Source organism: Amblyomma maculatum, chromosome 9 (assembly GCF_055883805.1).
Source record: "Amblyomma maculatum isolate TAMU_Amacu chromosome 9, ASM5588380v1, whole genome shotgun sequence".
Taxonomy (NCBI): Eukaryota; Metazoa; Arthropoda; class Arachnida; order Ixodida; family Ixodidae; genus Amblyomma; species Amblyomma maculatum.
This window is the reverse complement of record NC_139352.1, coordinates 120,091,695-120,113,850: the sequence shown is the minus strand read 5'-3', so window position 1 is coordinate 120,113,850 and position 22,156 is coordinate 120,091,695. Positions and strand designations below refer to the sequence as shown.

General features: G+C 44.2%; 2 protein-coding genes across 8 annotated transcripts in view; both read right to left on the bottom strand.

Annotated features, from left to right (window-relative positions):
• ArfGAP1 (ADP-ribosylation factor GTPase-activating protein 1) overlaps positions 1-182 on the bottom strand; it is a 99,041-nt gene extending 98,859 nt beyond the window's left edge. For all 3 annotated transcript variants that reach the window (XM_084579455.1, XM_084579457.1, XM_084579456.1), the window contains exon 1: positions 110-182. The gene's annotated coding sequence lies outside the window, so the exon portion shown is untranslated. The remainder of the gene's footprint in view (positions 1-109) is intronic.
• A 6,955-nt stretch (positions 183-7,137) lies between these two features.
• On the bottom strand, positions 7,138-20,731 carry LOC146180245 (uncharacterized). 5 transcript variants are annotated; one of them, XM_084579454.1, is made up of 4 exons: positions 19,746-20,731; positions 18,269-18,363; positions 14,676-16,627; positions 7,138-10,042 (listed from the first exon to the last, which is right to left on the bottom strand). In XM_084579454.1, exons 3-4 carry the CDS (start codon positions 15,086-15,088, stop codon positions 9,703-9,705), a joined length of 753 nt encoding a protein of 250 aa, XP_084435580.1. In that variant the 5' UTR covers positions 15,089-16,627; positions 18,269-18,363; positions 19,746-20,731; the 3' UTR covers positions 7,138-9,702. The 5 variants fall into 5 exon arrangements, with proteins under 5 accessions (XP_084435580.1, XP_084435579.1, XP_084435575.1 ...); XM_084579453.1 differs by lacking the exon at positions 19,746-20,731 and adding an exon at positions 19,010-19,733; XM_084579449.1 differs by having other exon boundaries at positions 14,676-19,111.
• Between the last annotated feature and the right edge of the window lie 1,425 nt (positions 20,732-22,156).

Genomic DNA, 22,156 nt, shown 5'->3' with positions numbered 1-22,156 from the left:
CAATCGTCCACTAACAAAAGTTTGAAGAACAGAAGTGGGAAACAAGGTTTTGGACAGCACAGTAGTTTTACGAGTAAAATAAATCAGTCTTGCAGAAAATTCAACTTACAACACGGTCGCAGTGCCAGCACGGACAAGTCGAAGCGACAGTTTCGGCCGCCGGCGCTCGCGGTGACTTCATGATAGTGCCGTACAGAAAGTTTGTAGTTCAGAAATTAATTTATTGCTAAAATAAAATATTCTGCTACTTACACTAGTTTTTAGTCATTTCTTTTAGCATAATTAAATAATGAGCTTTCATAACGTGTTCATAACAATAAAAGATGATGAAGAGTGGTTACGGTTTTGGTTTCGGTATATTTTCAAAACTGGTATGGGTGCCCGAGTATCTTGGAGAAAGTGAGCAATTTAAGCCTTTTATAATTATATCTGTTGTCTGTACTGGATCACTTTTAATAAACCGGCCAGTCTATAATTATTTTCGTTTTTTAATAAAGGCAATGAACGTGATGATGGACGAGTTGGTTACACAGCATTCTTAATATTTAAAGGTGCGAAAAATACGGGACAAACACAGTGCAGACGACGGGACGAAGCGCCTCCCATCGCTTCGCCCCGTCGTCTTCACTGTGTTTGTCCCATATTTTTCGCGCCATTAGATATCAAGATGGCAATAAAGACAAAAAGTCAGTGAAGGCGCCGTATAAAGTAAAATAAAAAAAAAAAGTGTGGCTGAGTATGTATTGCCTGTACTGGATCACTATTAATACAAAATAGAAGCCTGGGCGAGTTGGTATGTGTACATTCTAAAACAGCGCAAAAGAACAGGGACGAGAGAACGAAACGTACAACACGAGCGCTCGTGTTGTACATTTCGTTCTCTCGTCCCTGTTCTTTTGCGCTGTTTTAGAATGTGCACTATTAATAGTCTGGCCAGTTTAATTTTTTTTTTTTTTAAGTAAAGGCAATGAAAACAAAAAGCAATGCAGGCACCATATCAAGTAAAAAAAAAAAAAAGAAATGCCAAAACGAAATATGCCTCCACATAATCTTTTATGCACAATATATTTTACCACTTCAGAAGGCAACATCACACATGTTAATTATCAATGGCACGTGTTCATGAAAGACGTAATCAGCACAATTGTCCATACTGATTTGTTTCTGGTCTTCAATTTTTAAAAAAGTATTTTATGTAGTGCACAGCCAAAGGTGAAGTTAAACAGTAGTGAACTAGGATATATTATAGCTCACTATAGTTCATTATATTCTAGCAAAAGTCTATGCCTAGAATCCAAATATTGGGTTGTGCATATATCTCAATCGTAGATTTCTTTCGGAGCTTCCCGAGAAACTCTCATTCAGATACACCACGAAATTTTCACTCAATGCCAGCCTTCGCTACATCTTTTTTTTTCTTTTTTGACAAACAAGAATGGCACTGGCTCAGAGAGAATTAAGCCACCATTTTTAATGTGCCAGGCACAGAATATGTACCATCAATAAAAAAGGATAAAATTATGTTATGCCACATGTCCTAGGATATGTTGTTGTTATCAAGGGCACAACAACTATGTGTCCTAGAGTCCTTTTCGAACTGGAATGGTTCTTGCTTTCAGATGGAAAATTTATGTTTAAAGGAGTAGAGACACCAACATTTCGAGTTCTGGTTTTATGGTTTTGCTGATGTCTTGGTACCCTGTGATCATAGAATGTGCCATAAAAAGTTCCAGTGCCCCACGAACAATTAACTACACAGCAGTTTATCATGGTCAGTTTCGGATTTCAATGTTAGCAGCTAGAAATTTGCCCTCTTCCAGCTGAAAAATGGCACTTCAGCAAGAAATTGAGCTAGAAAGGTACTTTTCCAGCTGAAATGGGTATCTCTAGAAAATTTCATCAAGTATTCGTTTTCATGTGGGCACCATCGTGACTCTCACAGGTAACTCTCATGAGCTCCTGGTGATGATCTTTCAGCATTCATCTTACATCTTTTCAGTAAGGAATTACATTTCTATGGGCAAGGAACAACTAGTATATCATATGGTGCGGGTGGGCCAAGAAAATCTGAAAATTGAACTATTAACCCAGCCTACAACTGAGGAGTTTGAGGCTGCTTGCAGTCAAACTCCAGCCACGCGGATTAGAAGCAGCTCCTCGAGAGAGCATGAGAAGCATTGCCAGCCAATAGAATTCTGGACCAGGAATGCCAACGTCCAAAATTGTCAATTAAACATATTCACTAACAAAACTTGAAGTTGGGCTAGATGGTGCATTGTAATTTGACTGAAGATAAAGCGCACGGGAAGACGCACACAAGAGAAGAAGACACAGGACAGCGCGTGTCCTGTGTCTTCTTCTCTTGTGTGCGTCTTCCCGTGCGCTTTATCTTCAGTCAAAATATTCACTAACGCCACCACCAGCACAATAAACAGAGAGATGGCACTGCAGCAATGTTATTCTCACTTAGCATTGACAAACCGCCAACATTATGAGCACTTTTGTGTACTACACGGTTCAGGTCTGCCGTTCTGATTACACTGATAACTCTAATAATCTTTATGCACCAGCAGCAAGTATTATTATTTTCCTTTTGCACAAAAATTTCATGTAAAAAGAAATAATATAAAAAGAATATGAACCTTTTTAATCGCTAAGGAAATTTAACAAGGTTATAAATATTTTGGAAATATACAATGGGCAACAATTTCCAAATTGTTTTTAAGCACATATACTAATTAGGTATGTCAATGCACATTAAAGCATGTCCAGTGTTCTACCTGTTCCATCACTTCTCCAAAATTTGGACTGCATGTGCTTGATAACAAATGCTATAAGGAGCCATTCCAGAGCCATTCCATTTCCTTCACCAGAATGATGTTGCACTGCAAGAGACCAAGGCATTCAAAGCACTTTCTTTTATGTCTTACTTCGAACTATGAGCGCAGTGAACAAAATGGTGTACAATTATTTCCTTGCAAATGCACAATTTAGTTTATATTTATCCGCATGCACTGTGCAGTTACCTTTACAAAAAGTTCAGTAAAAGTCGCTTGTTACTGCAGGGGTACCTATTTCACAAATATGCTTTTATGTGAAGCTGTAAACTTTTACCCATTTTGATATTACACAGTGCAGTGTTGGAAGGGCACGCTCCAAATCACTGAACAGGCCCAGTGAATGTGTGTAGTGACTTCTTTAATCCCATAACAGTGTTGTGGAGGAGGAAAGAGGAAAAAACATTTATTTAGACCCAATAACTAGGCACTGGTGATTAAGTGGTCATGTCCTCTTCAGGTGGCCTCCTCAGTCCAGGATGCCGGCAGCCACTGCTATCCAGCGCGCCTGCTCGATCAGCTGTTGCTGATCTTGCAGGTGTGAGCTAGACAGAGCAGCTTCCCAAGAGGAGACGGTGGGGTTGGGGATGGGCGGGAAGCCCTGCAGCTTTGGACACGCCCATATGGAGTGGTATAGTGTTGGTTTGGTGCTGGCGCATAATTGGCAGATCGAAGGGTACTGCGAGGGAAAGAAAAGGTGTTTGTGGTAGAGGTTTCGGGAATGTGTGCGTTGGAAGTTGTCGCCAGGTAGTGGCATCTGCTCTGGAGAGGAATTTGTGCGGTGCGAAAAGTGTTCTTCGTTGTTGTCTGTAGTATTCGAGGGTAAGTGTGCACATGAGTGGTTCTGTGGTGGTTGACAGCTGAGAGCTTGGTGTTGGCCTCAGAGCATCTGCCTCTCCGGTTTCCGTATTAGCTGGCAATCAGCCGTCTTCCGTCTTCCCTCCTGGTGCCCGGCAAGTTAGTTCGCGGGCGAGCACGTAGGCGTGCTCGTTGCCAGAAAGAAATGCGTGGCCTGGTGCACAAAGTATTCGAATAAGCGGCGTGTGCGTCTGTTCTTTGCACTTACTAAGGATTTTGTGCGTTTTGGGAGACAGCAGACCGGTTAAAAAGGCTCGGCATGCTCCCTGTAAGTCTGTGACAATAGTGCAGGTTTTCAAGGGTTTGTCCAGGGTGTTGGATGAGATGTATCGGATGGCGAGGGCTATGACTGTCTCTTCCGCCGTTCTGATCGAGGTCATGAAGATGGAGCCTGTTACTTGTACCTGACCGTTATCGCTCGTGACGGCCAGGCCCACGGCAGGTTTGCCGGGGTAACTTGTTGCGTCGGTGTATAATACTAATTCATTATTTCTTAATGTATGTTGAAGTGCCCGCACTCGGGCCTGCCGTCGGCCCATGTTAAGGTCTGGATGCATATTTTTCGAGATTGGAGCCACTTGGATCTTTGCTCTCATTAAAGGGTCCATGGGCTCTGGATCTGGTGGTAAAGGGGTGTTGGGGGCTGGATACCCGAGTCTTGCGAGTAGGGCACGTCTGGTGCATCTGCTTCGTAGTCTAGTTACCTGTCCTACCCTCTGTGCTTGAATTAATCCTTCCACCGTATTGTGGATGCCTAAGTGAAGAAGGTGTTGAGTGGCCGCGTGGGGAGGCACACCCAGTGCCGTCTTTACCGCCGACCGCAGTGCCGCGTTAAGTTTTTCTAATTCGGCCCGATTGAGGTGATGGTACGGGAGGTGGTACGTGAGGCGATTGATGATGAGAGCCTGTACTATGCGCAGCGTGTCCCTCTCCTTAAGACCGCTTCGTCAGTTGGAAACCCGTCTTATCGTGTTGGTGATTTGAGATATTTGTTTACGAAGATGTACTGTGTGTGTGGCTCTACCATTAGACTGGAGGTGTAGCCCCAGCACCCGAAGCCTCTCCATTTGTGGTATTGGAGCACCTTTCAGGAAAAGATCGATTTCTGGAAGCTGTTTTCTCCTTCCATGACTGTTCTTGCTTATAACCAAGAGTTCGGACTTCTCCGCTGTGCAGGTTAGCCCGCCAGCGGCGGCGTAAGTCTGGACCACGTCGATGGCTTCCTGAAGCGCGTCTTGCACATTGCCGTCAGAGCCCCTCGTGACCCAGATTGTGGTGTCATCCGCGTAGAGAGCATGACGAACCTGGGGGATGTTGTCTAGCAGAGGTGGCAGTTTTGCCATCGCCACATTGAATAAAGTCGGAGAGAGGACCGAGTGCTGTGGCGTCCCTCGGCCTGTAAGAGCGATATTGTCGGAATGTAGTTCGCCTAGTCCTATAGTGGCCGTGCGGTCCAACAGAAATGCTCTGATGCAGTTGTACATCCTATTCCCACAATGGGACGATGCCAGGTTGTCAAGGATGAAATCATGTGCAACGTTATCAAAAGCCTCTTTTAAGTTGAGCGCAAGTATCGCCTTCGTTTGCAGCTAGCTAAGATGGTCCATTACTTCCTCCTTCAGTTGTAGCATGACATCTTGTGTAGATAAATTTGGTCGAAAACCAAACAGCGTATCCGGGAAGAATCTTCGTGCTTCAAGGTGGGGGTGGAGTGGGACTGTGCTCTGCATGATTGTGCTGCACAACACTAGCACAGTAATACAGGGACCGCTATAAAACAAACAGCAGAAGTTGACTTGACCTGACCCTACACAGCTGTAACATGGCTGCCATCTATGAGCAAATGTGGTGGCAAAGCAAGATTCTAGTAACCCCCCTCCCCCCCCCCCCCCTGCCAAGTTTTAAGTGAGGATGGTCGGGAGCCCAAGAATAATGAAAAAAAAAGAAGCTGAATAACATTTTCGACATCTAAAGCCAATCTCCCAAATTTATTCGTTCCCTGTGTCATTCATTCCATTTTATATGGTGCAAACAAGTTAAAGAAATCTCATCTCTGCATGGTTTTCGTTGTTTTCTCAAAGCACAAATTTTTTACTGTTCGCTAGTCTACACGGAAAATATCTTTGCATCGAGATAAAGGAATAATTTTTATTACAGCATGTTGCTAAGTGAATAAAGTATAAATGTCTGGACCCAACTTCTCGATTTGTGCTTGCTAATTTTTGTGTACTCTAATTGAAACTGCTCATCAACCAGTTCTCCCTATTTTAAACTTGAACAATTTGTAAGATAACTAATACAAGCTTAACAACAAAAGTTTTCCCTATACTATGTTCAATGTACAGCATGTTATCAAGCCATATATTAATAATATGGGTCATCCAGTGCGAAACGTCCCAGGCCCCAAAAGCGGCCATCCCCTCTTTAAAATATTTGGGGTAATTGTCGATCATGTGAATACTGTTTTGGTAAAGTAATTTGGCGGAAAAAATTTTTTTTTCACATAGGCGACGGCGACTTTCGAAGTTTTGGCGAAATGCAAAAGCTGCTTGCAGTTAAATATTTTTAAATCAGGTGCGAAAGCAGATACAATAACAAATTCTATTTTATGTTATCACATATGTGTTGTTCTTTAATGTAACTTTATAACTGCCCCCAAGTAAGGCTCACCTATGGGGCGTTTCCTTGGTTCTATAAAGAAGCAAAGAATTGTGTGTTTTCAGTATTTTTTATTGTGAAATTCTTCCATGTTTCGGTCATAATAAAATTTTACATCGCTCACCGGTAAGTAGAGTTAATGCCAAAAATAATTTAAACATTTTTTAAGAAATACTTTTCGGGAAAACCAGTTGCGAAGTTGGCAAAAAGTGATACTTTTGTTAAATTGAGAGTTAAGCATGAAGGCCCTCGAGATAAAAATGCTTGACATAGCTCATTAAACACACAAGCTTCTCAGCTTACAATCCAGAACTTTTTGCTCAAGTAAATTTTGTCCGACACGAGAAAAAAAATTTTGAATTTCCCAATTAGCATCACCTGCCGAACTGTGCTTTCACTGCATAAGACCTACGCGCCACAGCTCAATCTCGGAGTGCCCATGGCAGTAGAATCGCCATTTACACTATTGCAGTGTTTTCTACGCTGCAATAGCATTTTAATAATACATATACATTTGTGTACTCACCTATGGGGCTGAAACGTGGAGGCTAACCAAGAGAGTTCTACTTAAGTTGAGAACAACCCAGAGGGCTATGGAACGAAAAATGGTAGGGGTAACATTAAGAGATAGAAAGCGTGCAGAGTGGGTCAGAGAAATAACTCAAGTTACCGACATTCTAGTAGAAATTAAGAAGAAGAAATGGACATGGGCAGGACATGTAGTGCGAAGAGAGGATAACCGATGGTCGCTGAGGGTAACAAACTGGATTCCAAGGGAAGGAAAGCGTAGCAGGGGGCGGCAGAAAGTTAGGTGGGCGGATGAGATTAAGAAGTTCGCAGGGGTCAAATGGATGCAGCTTGCACAGAACCGGGTTAAGTGGAGAAATATGGGAGAGGCCTTCGCCCTGCAGTGGGCATAATCAGGCTGATGATGATGATGATACATTTGTGTCCAGAAAAAAAACTTGAACAATTTCAGGGCTCTGTCTAAATGGAAGAATTATCATACACAAGAGACATTCCACATAGCACTGATTCATCATTTCGTGCATAAAACAGCTGAGCTCGTTAAAAGTCATGCAAGAGCCCGACTCTCGCCACTAAGTGTCAACCGTAGCATCGAAACAAATTATGCTGATGTCACGGTCCATCAATGGTCCATCAATCCTCAGTTAATTGTGCTTGCCAGCTTGAAGCAGTTTTCGTAAGTCATCGCGAAACGAAAATTGAAATGTGGAACAGATGATGGGATGACAAAACAAAAGGCAGAGAAGACAAATGCAGAGGAATTTTACTTTCCTTCTATACGTGTCTGTGGGCCCGTTCAAGCCAAAAATTCGCTTTGCTGTGAGACAGGAGAAAGGAAGTGACCACTTGATTCTTCTGCCTCTGCAATGTTGACTAATTGTCACACAAAATGAGTCGCATCGATGCTTCTTTCGCATTCCTGACCACACCAAAAATGAGTGCAAAACTGTGGTTCAAGATTGATTTTTGTCGGCATCAAGTGATTGAGAAAGAGCCAAAGTAAATATGCACCCCAAGAAACGGTCGGCACCGCACAGGGGTTATGCAGTGAAAGCACAGTTCGGAAGTGCCGACCAGTGACACTGGTTGTGAAGTTAAAAAATATATTTCATGCGCAAGACAAAATTTACTCAAACAAAAAATTGTTGATTGCAGGCTAAGAAGTGCATGTGTTCAATGAGCTATCTCATGTATTTTTATCTCGATGGCATTTATGTTTAATTTAGGCTTCAATTTAAGAAAAGCATCACTTTTTGCAAACTTTGGGGGTCATTTTCCTAGAAAGTACCTTGTAAAGAAAGGTTCAATTATTTTTGGCATAAACTCTACCGACTGATGAATGGTGAAAAAATTTGTTGTGCTTAGACCATGAACGACGTTTATGATAAATATTTAAAACACAATTTTTTGCTTCTTTATTCAACCAAGAAAACACAGAAAATGCTTATATGGGAGCACTAATGAAGTTAAATGAGAGAACAACCCATCTGCGATAATATAAAATAGATTCTGGTAGTTTATCTGTTTTTTCATTTCATTTAAAAATATTTTAATGCAAGCATCTTTTGCGTCTTCACGAAATTTTCGAAAGGTGCTTACGTGAGAAAAAAGTTTTTTTTCGCAAAACAGTACTCACACAGTCGACAATTCTCTCTGTCTTTTTTTTAAAGAATCGGGGATGGTCGCTTTTGGGGCCAGGGAAGTTTGATGTGGATTGACCCAATATTTTGTAGCTTATTTTCTTTCGACTGTTTTTGCAAACAAAGGAGGGAAAATGTCTAATATCTTGAAAATTGGAGAACATATCATAAAAGTGGTTACATATTTGAAATCAGTAGTAATACAGACTGAATTGATTAAAACTGTGAAGTGATCGCACTGTGAGCGACTGGAGTCGTGTGATCGCCCGTGCAATGCTGAGGGGCGCTGCTCTCTTGTTAAAAAGGCAAGCGAGCATATCGCTCAGTTCTGTACGGCCCAGCATGCGGAATTAACATGTTGTTTAGTAGTGCTGCCTGCGCTTCGCTCACCATGGCTGCAACAGACTGCGCATTTTTACTCTCAAAAATAAGAAAAAATGTTCCAACACCCCTGTCACCCATTTAGACCATAAATGCAGACCTTACAAGAATGCACCTTGAAACAGTATGTGATGGAAACACTGATTCCATTATAAGTTAAACATTACACACAGCATGAAACTTCAATCCACTGTTGACAGACTTCACATCAAACATGAAATCAATGCACTGCCTATTCATCTAACCTATTGAGGAACTGTTTAGCTGGTTATGTGGGGCTTAGCGTCTTCAAGAGACACATGGGCTATATGGGAGAAGCCTTAGCGGAGGCCTCTGTGTTAATTGAAGCACCTTGGGAAGTACAATGAACAGTACACAGGTAATTTCGTCAGTGGTCGAGAGTCGATCCCATGACCTTGGGCTCAACAGTGAAATGCCCAATCCATTGAGCTGTCGCAGCAGCTCCATTCTCTGTGGAAACTGGCCACAGGTCTTGTTTAAATACAGGTTCACTGACTCAGTGGCAAAATTGACAACCTAGAGCCCAAAATCCTATGAGGGCATCAAATGAGCATGACATATACGAGTGTGTCCTTGTCTATGGAAGAAACAGTGAAATATTTGCACAATCGGAATCTGCCTACAAGGGCATTTAAGCTGCTCTGAAGATGAACAAAAGGCTTAACTGTACACATTCAACCGTGGTCTTCATTCAAATGAACCTTTCACGCACAACCATATGAAGCCTAAACAAACTTAACATAGATGCCAACCTCAGTTACTGGGCCAATCCAAGGTCCCTATGACAGTTCAGAAGCATGTGCTTGGATATTGGTTTGGTTCCTGTGACACCGCCGGTGCACGACCAAGTGGGAGCGCTGCACAAACTGCTTCTTGCAGATGTCGCAGGCAAATGGGCGCTCGCCGGTGTGGATCCGAAGGTGCTGCACCAGATGGCAGCGTTGCAGGAAGGCCTTGTCACACTGCGCACATTTGTAGCGCCGGGCATTTTCATGCCTCCGGCGATGTTTTATCAGCGCCGCCTGGTGGGAAAAGACCACTCCGCAGTATTCGCAGGTGAAGGACCGGCCCTCGGTATGGCCACGCATGTGCCTCGTCAGAAGATTCCGAGCACCAAACCTGTGCGGCCAACAAGAGGTGTGTCAAGACAAATGGAACTGCAAATGAGATACACACACTAATATGCCATCAGCTGTTGAAGGAGCACTTGATAATGTACTACCATGGCAGCCTCTGCCACAGGCAAGAAAAGTTGAAAATTTCGGCACAAAGGAAAGGTCTGTTGGACAACTGTTTTTATTGATGAACTGCAATAGTGCACTGATAGGAATGTTTGAACGGTACCATTCTAAGAACAGCCAGTTTATTATGTACACAACCATGCCCATAGCACCTACCATGCATAGCACTCCTCCAAATAGGGAGACCGTCGAGGCAGACATCGCGCAGGACCTGTCAAATGGCTCAACTAAAGTGTACCAGACCGCCGTCCAAGTGGAAGCACGCATCATCAAAAGATCAACAAAATTTGGCAAGGAAATGTGATTTGTGCAAACAGCCATGGCAATAAGCACCTGGGAGAGCATGAAGAAAAAAAGCAAGACGAGCGTTGAAGCACAAACTTGAATCAATCATGTTCCTAAGCATGCAGGGCGGCAGGCGTACCCAAAAGTGGGAAGAGCTCTATCGGGTATTGGAAATGGACAGCATCACAATTTGGCTGAATCCCCTCCAGCAAACAAAAACTATATATGGGAAGGCAAAAATCAAGGCAACGGCGAAAGATATGGAGGTGGAGTAGGAATCTTTCACAGAGCCAACACGCAATGGCAAAGGATAAAAACAAATTGCACCGAGCACCTATGGCTTCGAGGACACATACGTGGCACTGAAGTAGCACTGGGTGTGGTGTACATGTGGACAGGGATAGGAGCAGAGGAGAAAAATACAGAGCTCTTCACATGCCTCAAAACTGATGCCCGAGCACTAAGGATCCCCTTCACACTCGTCGGAGATTTCAATGGTCATATAGACATGCTTGACAAAGTCACCGACCGCACGGGGAGCATGCTTCTCGACTGGGTTGATGAAACAATAGCAGTCTTGGTGAATATAACAGAAAAATAAAGAGGCAAAACAACCTGGGTAGCTGGAGACAGGACATCATCCATAGATTATTGTGTGATGTCGCCAGAATCGTATGACAAACTTAACTGCATGCAAATTGATGAAGAGGATGTAAAAAGCATAGGCAGTGACCACGACAGTATCCGACTGGTGTTCGGGGCAGCCGTCAACATAGGAAGTGTGCAAAAAAGCAGATTTATCGGCACAAGCTATCACCCAAGCAGATGGAAAACCTCGTCACACTGTTGGAGGAAGATGCTGAAAATGCTTGAAGATTATGAGAATTTTATTCACTGGGTGAAAGAGTGGATGATGAAGTGGAAGAAGACTGAAAGGATGGTGGGATCAAGAAATAGCCAGGGCAATGCATAGGCACAAAAAACTGCAGGGAACACCGCCATGCACTCCGAGGAAGAAAACACTCCCAGATAATAACTCTATAGGAGCAGTATAGAACAGCTAAACAAATTGCTGCACAAATTGTACAGAAGAAGGTCCAGAAATTCAGTGCTAAACTTATTGAAGACTTCAAGGCGGCTGGTCGCGATGCCCCAAAAAAGTTTTGGCAGCGTGTCCGTGCAAAGCAAGCCGGGCCAACTCAGACGGCGACTATCCTTAGAGATCACGTCTCTGGGGAGGTATGTACATGAAGGGTCGGCATGCTTGAGGTATGTTCAAGGTTTCACGGCACAGAAACTCGCCCAAGTCATGCTAGGCGAACACCACAGTGCTGAAGCGCTGACAGCTTTGCATGACCGGGAGTCTACAGAGCATGAGCCCTCAAGCATATGAATGGATATGAAGGCCTCGATGGTATACCAGTTCAGCTGTTGAAGGCAGCCCAAAGCGAAAGGCACAGTGCCTGATGACTGAAGGTGCTGCAGAGTACGGCTGATACAGAAGAAAGGTGGAGATGCCCAGTCACTAGCTGACTATCGACCAATTTCAGTAACATCGGTCCTATATAGACTTTTCACACGCATCATCTGTACAATACTGCACTCCTGAGCTGAAAAAGAGGGCATCCTTGGGGAGCTGCAGATGGGCTTTTGGCCAGGCTGTCGCTTGGACGACTGCCTGTTCGTAGTCAGTCAAGCCTGGGAGATAGTGACGCAGGAAAACAGGACTCTCTTGCTAGCATTTCTAGACATCTCCCAGGCATACGATGCTATAGCGCACAAAATATTCTGGACAGTATTGAATGACCTTAGACTTCCAGCTGCTTCAAGAACTGTACAAAGGAAGTCTGGCAGTCACACAGTGGGGCAGCGATTGCTCGAAACCGGTGGAGGTACAGCGAGGTTTGAGGCAAGGGTGCCCGTTGTCCCCCCTTCTCTTCATGCTGTTCGTATCTCCATTGACCTGACGGCTAGGGATGAGTGGCCTTGGTTTCAACCTTACATATATGGAGGAATGAATAACCAAGGAGCGATATCTTCGGCGCTCCTGTATGCCGATGACATTATTCTCCTAGTGAACTAGAGCAAAGAACTCTAGGCACTTTTGGAGATCTGCTCAGAGGAAAGCGACAAACTCGGCCTGAAATACAACACGAGAAAGTCGGCTATTATGGCGGGAAAACGACACCAGCGCTGACGCTACACAGAGAGGACCCATGCTGCTCCAGGGGAACGCGGTAGAATGGGCAGATACCTATACATACCTGGGCGTCTTGCTCACGAATGACAAACCTCCGAGGTTACGAGACAAAGCTGAGAGCAAAGGCGGTGCAGCAACGGGCCTACCATATGCACAGAACCCTTTGGACTTTTAGTTGTTTCGAGGTAGTGCGCGCACTATGAAAACTGGTGGCTGTGCCCTCTCTGACCTTTGTGAATGCGGTACTGTGCCTCTCCTCTCCTACACGACAGGCCCTTGAGTTCCGTCAGCGAGAAGCCGGACGTGCGGCCCTTGGCGTACACAGATTCGTCCCCAATGCTGCCATCACGTTTGATGGTCCAATGATGGTCCACGTTTGAGGCCCGTGAAGCCAAGGCAAAGCTCTATTCGAGCGACGACTCAGCGCATTACCAGACGGCAGGTGGGCCAGAGAGGTCTACAAGTATGTGCACCTACGATGCCTACAAACTAGGTGGATCAAACAGACCCGGCTGCTCGAAGAAAAGTTCGAGATACGTGGAGTGGCACTGACAGCGGTACACGAACCCACCTGACGCCAAAAGGTGGGTGACAAAATCAAAGAAGTTGAGATGGCCATGTGGAGACAGGAAGCAGCACGCAAGTCGTCCTTAGCAGTCTACAACAACAACAAAACAGTGATGAAAAAGGAGGCCATCTACGATAACACTACTGGAAGTGGCCTCCTGTGCGAGGTTAGGGGCGGCGTGCTGCGCACCTGACGACATCGAGCAAAATTCTCCTCTGGGCTGGACACGGCATGCCCCCAATGTTGAGTTGCTGAGGAGACGATCAAGCATATTATATTGGAGTGCCCACAGTTATCGCCACCACTCCCTCCGGCCGCGCACGCCATGACTGACACAGACAACATGCTGGTGATGGCACTCAGGCTGCGCCATAAAGTGCACGACACAAGCAGCAAAAACAAGGCAGTGGAAACAACAAAACGACGCCTTGAGCACTGGTGGCGGGAGCATCTGGACTATAATTTTTTGTGAACAATGCACTAGCATTGTATGGAACGTTTGTTTTAGCCCTGATCCAGAACCCACTGTGATCACCCGTTAAAAAGGGTTTGGGCCATATTGTCACGTAGTGGTGAAGAGGCCGTTGACATCAAAAGAAGACACAGGCTTGATGGTACTGAAATTAACTCTTTATTGGGCTGACTTGCGCCCGCAAAAGAACTAAGCAACTCGACGGCGGCAATAGCAACAAACGTGCTCGTCAATCGTCGAACAAAGAATGCCCGTCACACTCGTCAACGCTCAATTTAAAGGCTGCTCAGAACAATCTAGATAATGTCGCAAACTGCTACTAGCACAACCTGGAACATTGTAGAAACATACGCAAGTGATCTGAATCTTCAAGACAGATCTCGGCGCATCTTTTGCAACAAAGAAAATGATAACGCGTCATATCACGACAACGAGCATAAACAAACATGGGATACAGAATTGATACGCTTGCCAGAATCACAGTGATAAGGCCGCATGCCGGCGGCTGTTAAAAACAACAAATACAGTTTTGAAGGTTTTGCGGCAATATCATCATCACCATAGGTTAGAGGGACAATTGGGACAGGCTGAGATGTGTCTTCAGCAATACACTGAACATTCTAAAGCAAAAGAGGCTACTTTTAGTGGAAATGGAGCTTTTGTAAGTGGAATATAGTTACAAAAATATAAGACAGGTGACACTGCCATAAGTTTCTTTTGCAAGTGAACCATGATGTCAAGGCTGTTTTCCAACTACAGATCTTTGAGGCAAGCTTACATCACAGTTCACTTGTACGCAGTCAGCCCAAAGTCCTTATTAGTCTTCATTTATTGAGTTTGGTTTGAAGGGCAGGAATATTTTAAAATCAAATTTTCTCAGCAATATGTGCGTCTTCTGCATCAATAGAGCCACAAGAGCCATAGAAATCAGTTTTCACCAGGAGCGAAAATTGTATCATGGTGTTCTTAGCAAATCAACAACTTACGCCATCGGGCACAGCGGGCACTGAAATGTGGGTGGTGGTGGCCGGTCGTGGGTCAACAGGTGTTCCTGCAGAAGAGCCTGGTGGCCAAAGGTCTCGTTGCACACCAGGCAGTAGTGAAGCTGTCCACCTACATGCACGGCCTCATGCTCCACAAGCTCTTCGTGGTGGGCAAAGGTGGCACCACAGCCATTGCACCAGAAAGGCTGCATGGTAGAGGGCTGCGGCAGAAGATGCACCTGGCTATCTCCACTCAGGTGTTCAATGAGATGGTGGCCGCCAGCACCCACCAAGGGTGCTCCTTCTGAAATTGTGTGGAACTTGACGTCACTGGTGTTTGGAAGCCCATCATTAAAGGTGGAGCTTTCAATCTTGACATCTGCATATTCAGCGAGTTCAGGCAATGACTGTCGCATAGGCCACGGCCATTACATTATTAAACACAGCTGTGGATTTTAAAGGCCACCTTTACATGTTCAGCTCATTACACAGTAAATGAATCTCTTATTTCCTACTGATGTTAGCCTGAACAGTTCAACTGTCCACAGTCCAATGTTGCCCAGACCGACTGTGGCAGTGACACTGCGAGATGAATTAAGGAAATCCTTACTGGCACACTAATGACAGATAGGATGCAGTCACAAGCCATACAGAAAAAAAAATCTGAAATAAGCACATTTAAAGGCATCCGCAAAGAAAAACAAATTAGAGGGTCTCTTAGATGTCTTTTAAGCGGAGAATGGCAGAAGCCTACCCTTCCTCTCTTATCATTTGCCTCTTATTGGCGTTTGTTGCAGTGCTGCATATAATTGGTTTGCAGGAAAGGAAAGGCGCCGTATCAGTCACACTTTCTCCGGCAAGTGTGTTTGGATGGTACACCATCGCTCCTGTTGCGTGGTGTTCCTTGGTGCGCGTTGCAATGCGGGATTGCAGATGGGGGGGGTAGAATGGTTTTAGATCTTTCTATATTCTCTCTCTGTCACATTCATCAAACTCATTCAGCACAGAGGCAAGTCATAGGGCTCATATTTTCAATGCAGCCATTGCACACCATGCTTCAATCAGCTTCAGGCACATGGTGAAGACAGCCTGCGTTCATAAGTTACTCTGTTTTAATTGAAACTGAGACACTATTTCCCTCACCAAAATCAGAGCCCTTGCAACCTAGAAAGAACCAAAATACAAAACAAAGGTATCACCAACACCAAAAACTTTGTGCCACAAACTACGGCAATGTGAAGACAGTCTTTCGCACGTGGATCCATGAGGCCAGACTACACTGCCATTCAACTCAAGGTGATGATAACAGAGTCCCTCTGTCTTGATGCCAAGAGTTCGAATGAGAGGTAACAAACATTTTTAGTACAATTCTTTTCAGCAATCTATGCATTTTCTGCTGCCAAACCAAACAACAACACCACTTAATCGATTTTTGCTAAGAATTAACACTGGATGAAGATGTCCTTAATGCCCCCTTTATTACTGCACAAGACAACAAAATGAAGTCCAAAAAGGCATGACAATTTTTTGGACAGCGCACAAATCAGGGAAGACAAAATAAAACAGAGGCCAATGCACAGCTTTGGCTTCATAGAAAAAAAGTTCCTTTTTTGATACGAGGCTTTGGTATTGCAGACAACACTGACTAGTAACACTTGTCATCCAGAGTATACATTCACGTATGATGCCCTTGGGCAACTTGGCCACCTGAAGGCAGAACTTCAAGTCCCAATCGAGAGCTTCCAAACATTGCACAAAAGGAAGTGACACATGCCACTGTCTACATTAGAGCTCAACAATGACTTCCACCACAGCACATCCGGAACCACAGCAACCTGCTGTCATCAGAGATCCATCCATCTTTCATCGCTACCAGCAATGGCCCATACTTGGTGGAGTCTGTGACCACTGTCGATGCTGATGAGCATGGTAGGAGCAGTGTGGTGTGTTCTTAGCTGCAAGCCAAAAGACATTGAATTGTTGTTGAAATGGCAGTGACAAATCAGTACAAAATATTTTAAAGTGTTATACTTTATGGAGCCAGCATTTCAACTTCAGAAAAGGAACAAAAGGGTTTGGTTTATAGAATTTAATGTAAGACTTTAAGGAACGCCATAGAAGGGCTCCAGAAAACATGCACCACTGAGTGCCTTGCATTCCATCAAAATGTGGCAGTTAGCAGCAAAATGGATCAACAGAAAGCATGCAAAAGGTTAAAAGGAGGCAGTCTAAAACATAGCCATTCCCGACATTCCAGCTCTGTGAGACTATAGTGCAAGGTAGTATATAAATCAAGGCAGTGATAACCTCACTGGTCAAGTCTGGTGCATGCCTTTGCGCTGAGAATTATGTCCTTAAATCTGGGGATAAATTCAAAAGGTTCATAGTTTGCCAGAAGAAAGCTACGATGTGAAAATTTTCCCATTTTCCTTCTGTCAGTAGAACCTTTTGTTGGGCTAGTTGGTACATGTTATAAAATAAACAAGCGCCAACAATGAACGAACACAAGAAAGTGAAGCGCTTGTCCGTGTCACTTCCTTGTGTTCGTTCATTGTTGGCGCTTTAATTTATTCCTTCTGTCAAGTAGATGATTTCAAGAGTTGAGATGTTGAGGAAATGACCAGAATATACCAATATTCAATTGAGAAGGACACATTCAAATTCTACAAAGCATGAGAAGTGTGCAGTACCCTGGAGTTAAGGCCTCAAGTTCTTGTAGTATCACGACATGACCGCAAAATCAATTTGAATAACATAACCGTCAGCATTGGCGTGCGCACACCCCTAATGCTCTCAGGGGGGCGCCAAGTCTGCCCCATACCTTTACTCTGCCAGACCTGTACCGTCAGTTTTAAACATGCAAGTTTATGGCCACGCAGGGGGGTTTTTTCGACGATACTGGCGGCTCAGGATCGGTGATGTTGCATTATAAGAACTGCTTATTTGCCACCTTTACCTCCAGAAAGCTGAGGACTCAAGGAACTGTTGTTAAGAGTGCATCGTCACATATTTTTCAATTCTGTGTCCATGGCAAAACTTGTTTTAATTTAAAGTGTGCACTCTTCTTATGTTTCAATTACGTCACGTCAAAAGAAATGTTTGACAACAAATCCTCATCTTTGCGCTGCATTATGGCAGTACAGACTTTGGTGGGAGGAACTGGGGGTAGGGGGGAGGAAGCACTGCAGTGAAACGTAGCTCCCCATAATGCAAAACCCTACACGCACCTATGACTATCAGTGTAAAAAACAGGGCTCGAATAAATTTCAACTCGGCTGGAATTAAAACATTCCAAAAGTACTTCCAACACTTCCTTTAACCACAACATGAAAAGGAGGAAAATCCCCTTCTCCACATTTAGGGAACAAAAGGAGAGGGAAAGTAGGAGAGCAGGTGGAAGGCAAATTAAGGAACGCGCAAGCGTAAGGCAGGCACTATAGTAAGGTGGCCACCATTGAAGAAGGAGGGTATGGTTAGAATGGAGGAATTCACAACCAGAGGCTGGTCTCACCTCAGGCAATTCAGAGGGCAACTACTGTGTATCAAGTAATCACAGGCAGAGCAAAGTGAAGTGGAAGACACACAAACCAGCTTGCCTAAAGTGGCATAGTTAGCTATCACTGCTGTAGACAATCTTCTGTTCATTTCAAAGTGTCACTGCAGTTCCGGGCAAGTCCCAATTCACCTCCGCCTGTGCTCATGAGAAAAGAGAAAGAAGAACATGTCTGGTAAATATTCTTTGCTATCCCACCACAGCTAATAATCAACTATTCGTGCAACACACTTGCAACCGTCCTGCCATTTTTTTCACAGCTGAATAAAAGGCAACAAACACAGGTAATGGTTTCGCACCTGCAAGCCATAGATATTGCATTCATTTACGAGCATATATTTACACAAGTACAGAAGCCTCCTTGAAAGCTGTAGCTTCACAGTTCTTCACTCCAGAAATATGCACTTTAAGAATGTCACTGCGTTGAAAGCACACATCACAGACACTTAATGGAAAACTTATGGTACACAGCACTTAACTCATTAGCACAATCTCAATAAACTGCAGCACTTTAATGTGCCATTCCAGGCTGCTTATTTCGCTTGCCGACATAAGCTGGATTGTCCCTGTTGCACTGAAAATAACCTGAAATTGGTGGCCGAGAACTTAAGACAAAATCTGCAAAATAGATTACACCATGTTGATAACGTGAAGGGCAATCACCATACCTCCTGTGAATGTCTTCTGATTGTACAAATATCCTTATTTCAAGACATTCTCAGAACCTTTTGATGATGCTTGAACACTCCTGATTGATGCAAGGATAATTTCTCAAATGCCCTACTTAATTTGGACCCCTGCACACACGTCCGTTCCTTCCAACGAAGCAGCCCATGACTTCCAGGTAACTGCGGAGCCACCCGACTGCCGGAACATGGACGAGCGTCTGCAAAATTATATGGAGATTATCAAAAATTACAGGTTAAGCAGGAGACTGGTGCCACCATCAGATAAAAACCTAAACAATAGGGAGGCAGTCGCATGGAGGCGCCTGCAAGCTAGGAACTTCGCAAACCCAGTCTGGGCCATATTATGTCCAGATGAACGATAGAAAAAGCGACAAGTGCAAGCACTGTGGGGAGAGAGGGACCCTCGGCCACATAATCTGGGAATGTGCTAGCTCCCTAGTGGCTAAAGCAAATATAAATTGTAGAGAAGCCTGGGAAGCCCTGCTGCGGAGTGAGGTGCCTGCTTCACAGCAACAAGCTATCCGCCTGGCACAAGAAGCTGCGAAAAACCAAGACCTCTTTGCCTGCTTATGATCGCGGAGTCCCTTAGGCCTGCGTGCCGAGGGCGGGAACTAGGGGACTTCCTTATCTGGTGGAAGAATAAAGTTATCACATCAAATGCCCTACAAATGACTTCTCACAGGTGGCATTTCATTTAAATCAGGCCTGTTTTATACTGCATGCACAGCTGCTATTTTATAAGGCTGCAGATTTAAATAAAAGCAATGTTTGCGATAATGATACAATAAACATAATAGTTCTGACCCAAGAAATAGGGTCTTCAGGACGTACCTTAAAATAAATATATCTAACTAAGGCTTATCGACTGCACCTTTCACGTGGGTTTGGATGGGATAATATTGATGTTGAGATGACAAAATAAAGTCCACAAAAGAGTTTTCTGTCATTCTATAACAATACTGCAGAAGCAACTTGTGGGCACTGACAATATTTGGTGATCGCACCGGTTAATATCGCCAAATGCGGCCAAACTTTTGTGGAATTAAGCTTGTCAGACACATGATGAAACTCTCTTCTGTGCTGTATTTAGTTTTGTCAGAATCCAGTATAAAATCAGGAAAAGAATGCTTAATTCAAATGTTTTGGAAATATGTTGCTAGCTGTGGGCTCATTGGGATCAGTGCAGTAGAAGACATTTCGATCTCTGGACGATGCATGTCCTCTGGAAAGTATTCTCAGGACGTTCCGATGATGTAGTCGTGTTGTCTTGTCCCACCAAGGCGCATCAAAGCGCACTCACATGCCAGTGAGAACTGACATGTACTACTCCTGACAAGCAAATAGATCACTTGAAGAATGAAGGCGCATAAACAAACTGTGCACGTGACACCGCGCTTGTGCACGAGCCTTGCTCTCGGTGAAATTGTGTGCTTCAACCAAGTAGATTAACCATTGAAACTCCATTGCCGATAGTTCCACTCCTTAAATCGCGGCAAGTCTTTCTTTTTGTTATCGTGAGTGTCTGCAAGCACGCGGGCACAGGCCGTTGACCAGCAGGCCTCAAGCGGAGTGTTGCTGCGGTACCCGGTCCATCATACATCGGTTTTCCGACTCGCGCGCACAGAGTTTCGGTCTTTCCGAGCGAGACTGCCGTTGCATGCAGCAAACACAATCGACGACGCCAAAACCGCGGTACACACTACGAAAACTGCGAGAACTCGGTGACATAATCCATAAAGTGCTCGAACATAAACTATAGTATATTTCTAGGCACTAGGCACTAGAACTAGAACCACTAGAACACTATACCAGAACGAAAAGAGAGCGAAGACAGCATAGAGTTAATACAATCGGCATCTACGCACTTATTTTTTAGTCACAACTTACAAGCCACCTTGACACACATTTTTTAAGTGTTACAGCAAGGCAGAATTAAATAATTGCTATAGAGTACGCCTGTTCATTTTTGTACTTTTTAATTTTTGACAGCACAGCGCTGACACGTTGACTTGGCTAGGAAAGTAGCATCGCACCGCGCATCAACTATGGCGACATACATGGTGGCAAGCGAAACTTGAATTAGGGTGGCTAGAATGGGCTAGAATTCAAGTAGGGTGGCTAGCCACCCTACTTGAATTCTGCGGGTATAGTGTTCTAGAACACTGTGATTGCGAGTTTAGAGCGAAGGCAGAAGAAAATAATGTGACGTTACAGTGAAGCTTAGAGTGTAGTGGGCCTGTGATCTTGATGAAGCGTCCTCCGAAGATGTGTGGTTGAGTGCTCGCCCTCGGTGATGGAGGCTTCAAGTTTTTAACGCTGCAACAAATCTGTGTAAATCGTTTTCCGTAAAAGTGTTTAGATTACCTGCGGTTTAGGCTCCATTACCGCTGTATGACAAAGCCTGTAGTTCAACGTGTGCTTCCCTAAATTAAACATTTTGCACAGTTCTAGCTGAACTGAAATATGTGGTGTGCATAGGCGCGGCAGTTGGAAATGCGTTCAGAATATCTTGGGGAAAAAAACATCGCACTCCTGACACATGGACAAAGGAAGAGAATGCAACACAGCGTTGACTTCAACTGATATATGTTCGAAAAGTGGGCGGGAAAGCATGGGCAACAGCTGCTGAGTTTGCACGCGACAGAAAGATAACGTACCAAAAGTTGAAAAAAACGCGAGATATCAAGGCTGAACATAACAAAGCTAGACAAAATAATGGAAGGGCGATGAAATGATGAAGCCAAGAGGCGAAAACGAATAACAAATAACATTATGCGATGACACAAAAACACAATTCAGAAAAAGCCAAATGGTCATTAAAAAGAGAATGAAAATTAAAAGCGATAAAAGCCAATAGGGGCACTAAAAGCAGAGTACCTAGAACAACCAATGCCGGAAGGCACTAAGAGTTAAAATATGTATAATCCGGAATTCTAAACATTACAACTACTCTGTGTATGCCTCAAATAGTCTAACTCACGTTTCGTTAGTGCAATCGAGGGTGTGCTAACGCAATGTCCCAGCTTTAGAATGTGGGCGGCTTCTATTATTTCGCGTTTGAGCTAATGCGCATTTCCCGCAATGACTGTGCATTTCTGAAGGGAATGCTCACAGGTTGGAGAGGGGCACTTTAGGCAGTGGACACCCAGGTTGCTCTTTACAGTGTTGTACACCTTATTTAAGTGTTCCCTAACACGTTCATTGAGGCAGTGCCCGGTTTGCTCCACGTAGGCCTTGCCGTA

What these genes read in the sequence shown, in the direction of transcription:
- LOC146180245 (XM_084579449.1), bottom strand. Translation starts at nt 15,088, where the DNA reads ATGCGACAGTCATTGCCTGAACTCGCTGAATATGCAGATGTCAAGATT. An exon ending in TGCCCGCTGTGCCCGATGGC is followed by an intron (nt 10,043 to 14,675) that starts GTAAGTTGTTGA and finishes TTGGCCGCACAG; the next exon opens with GTTTGGTGCTCGGAATCTTC.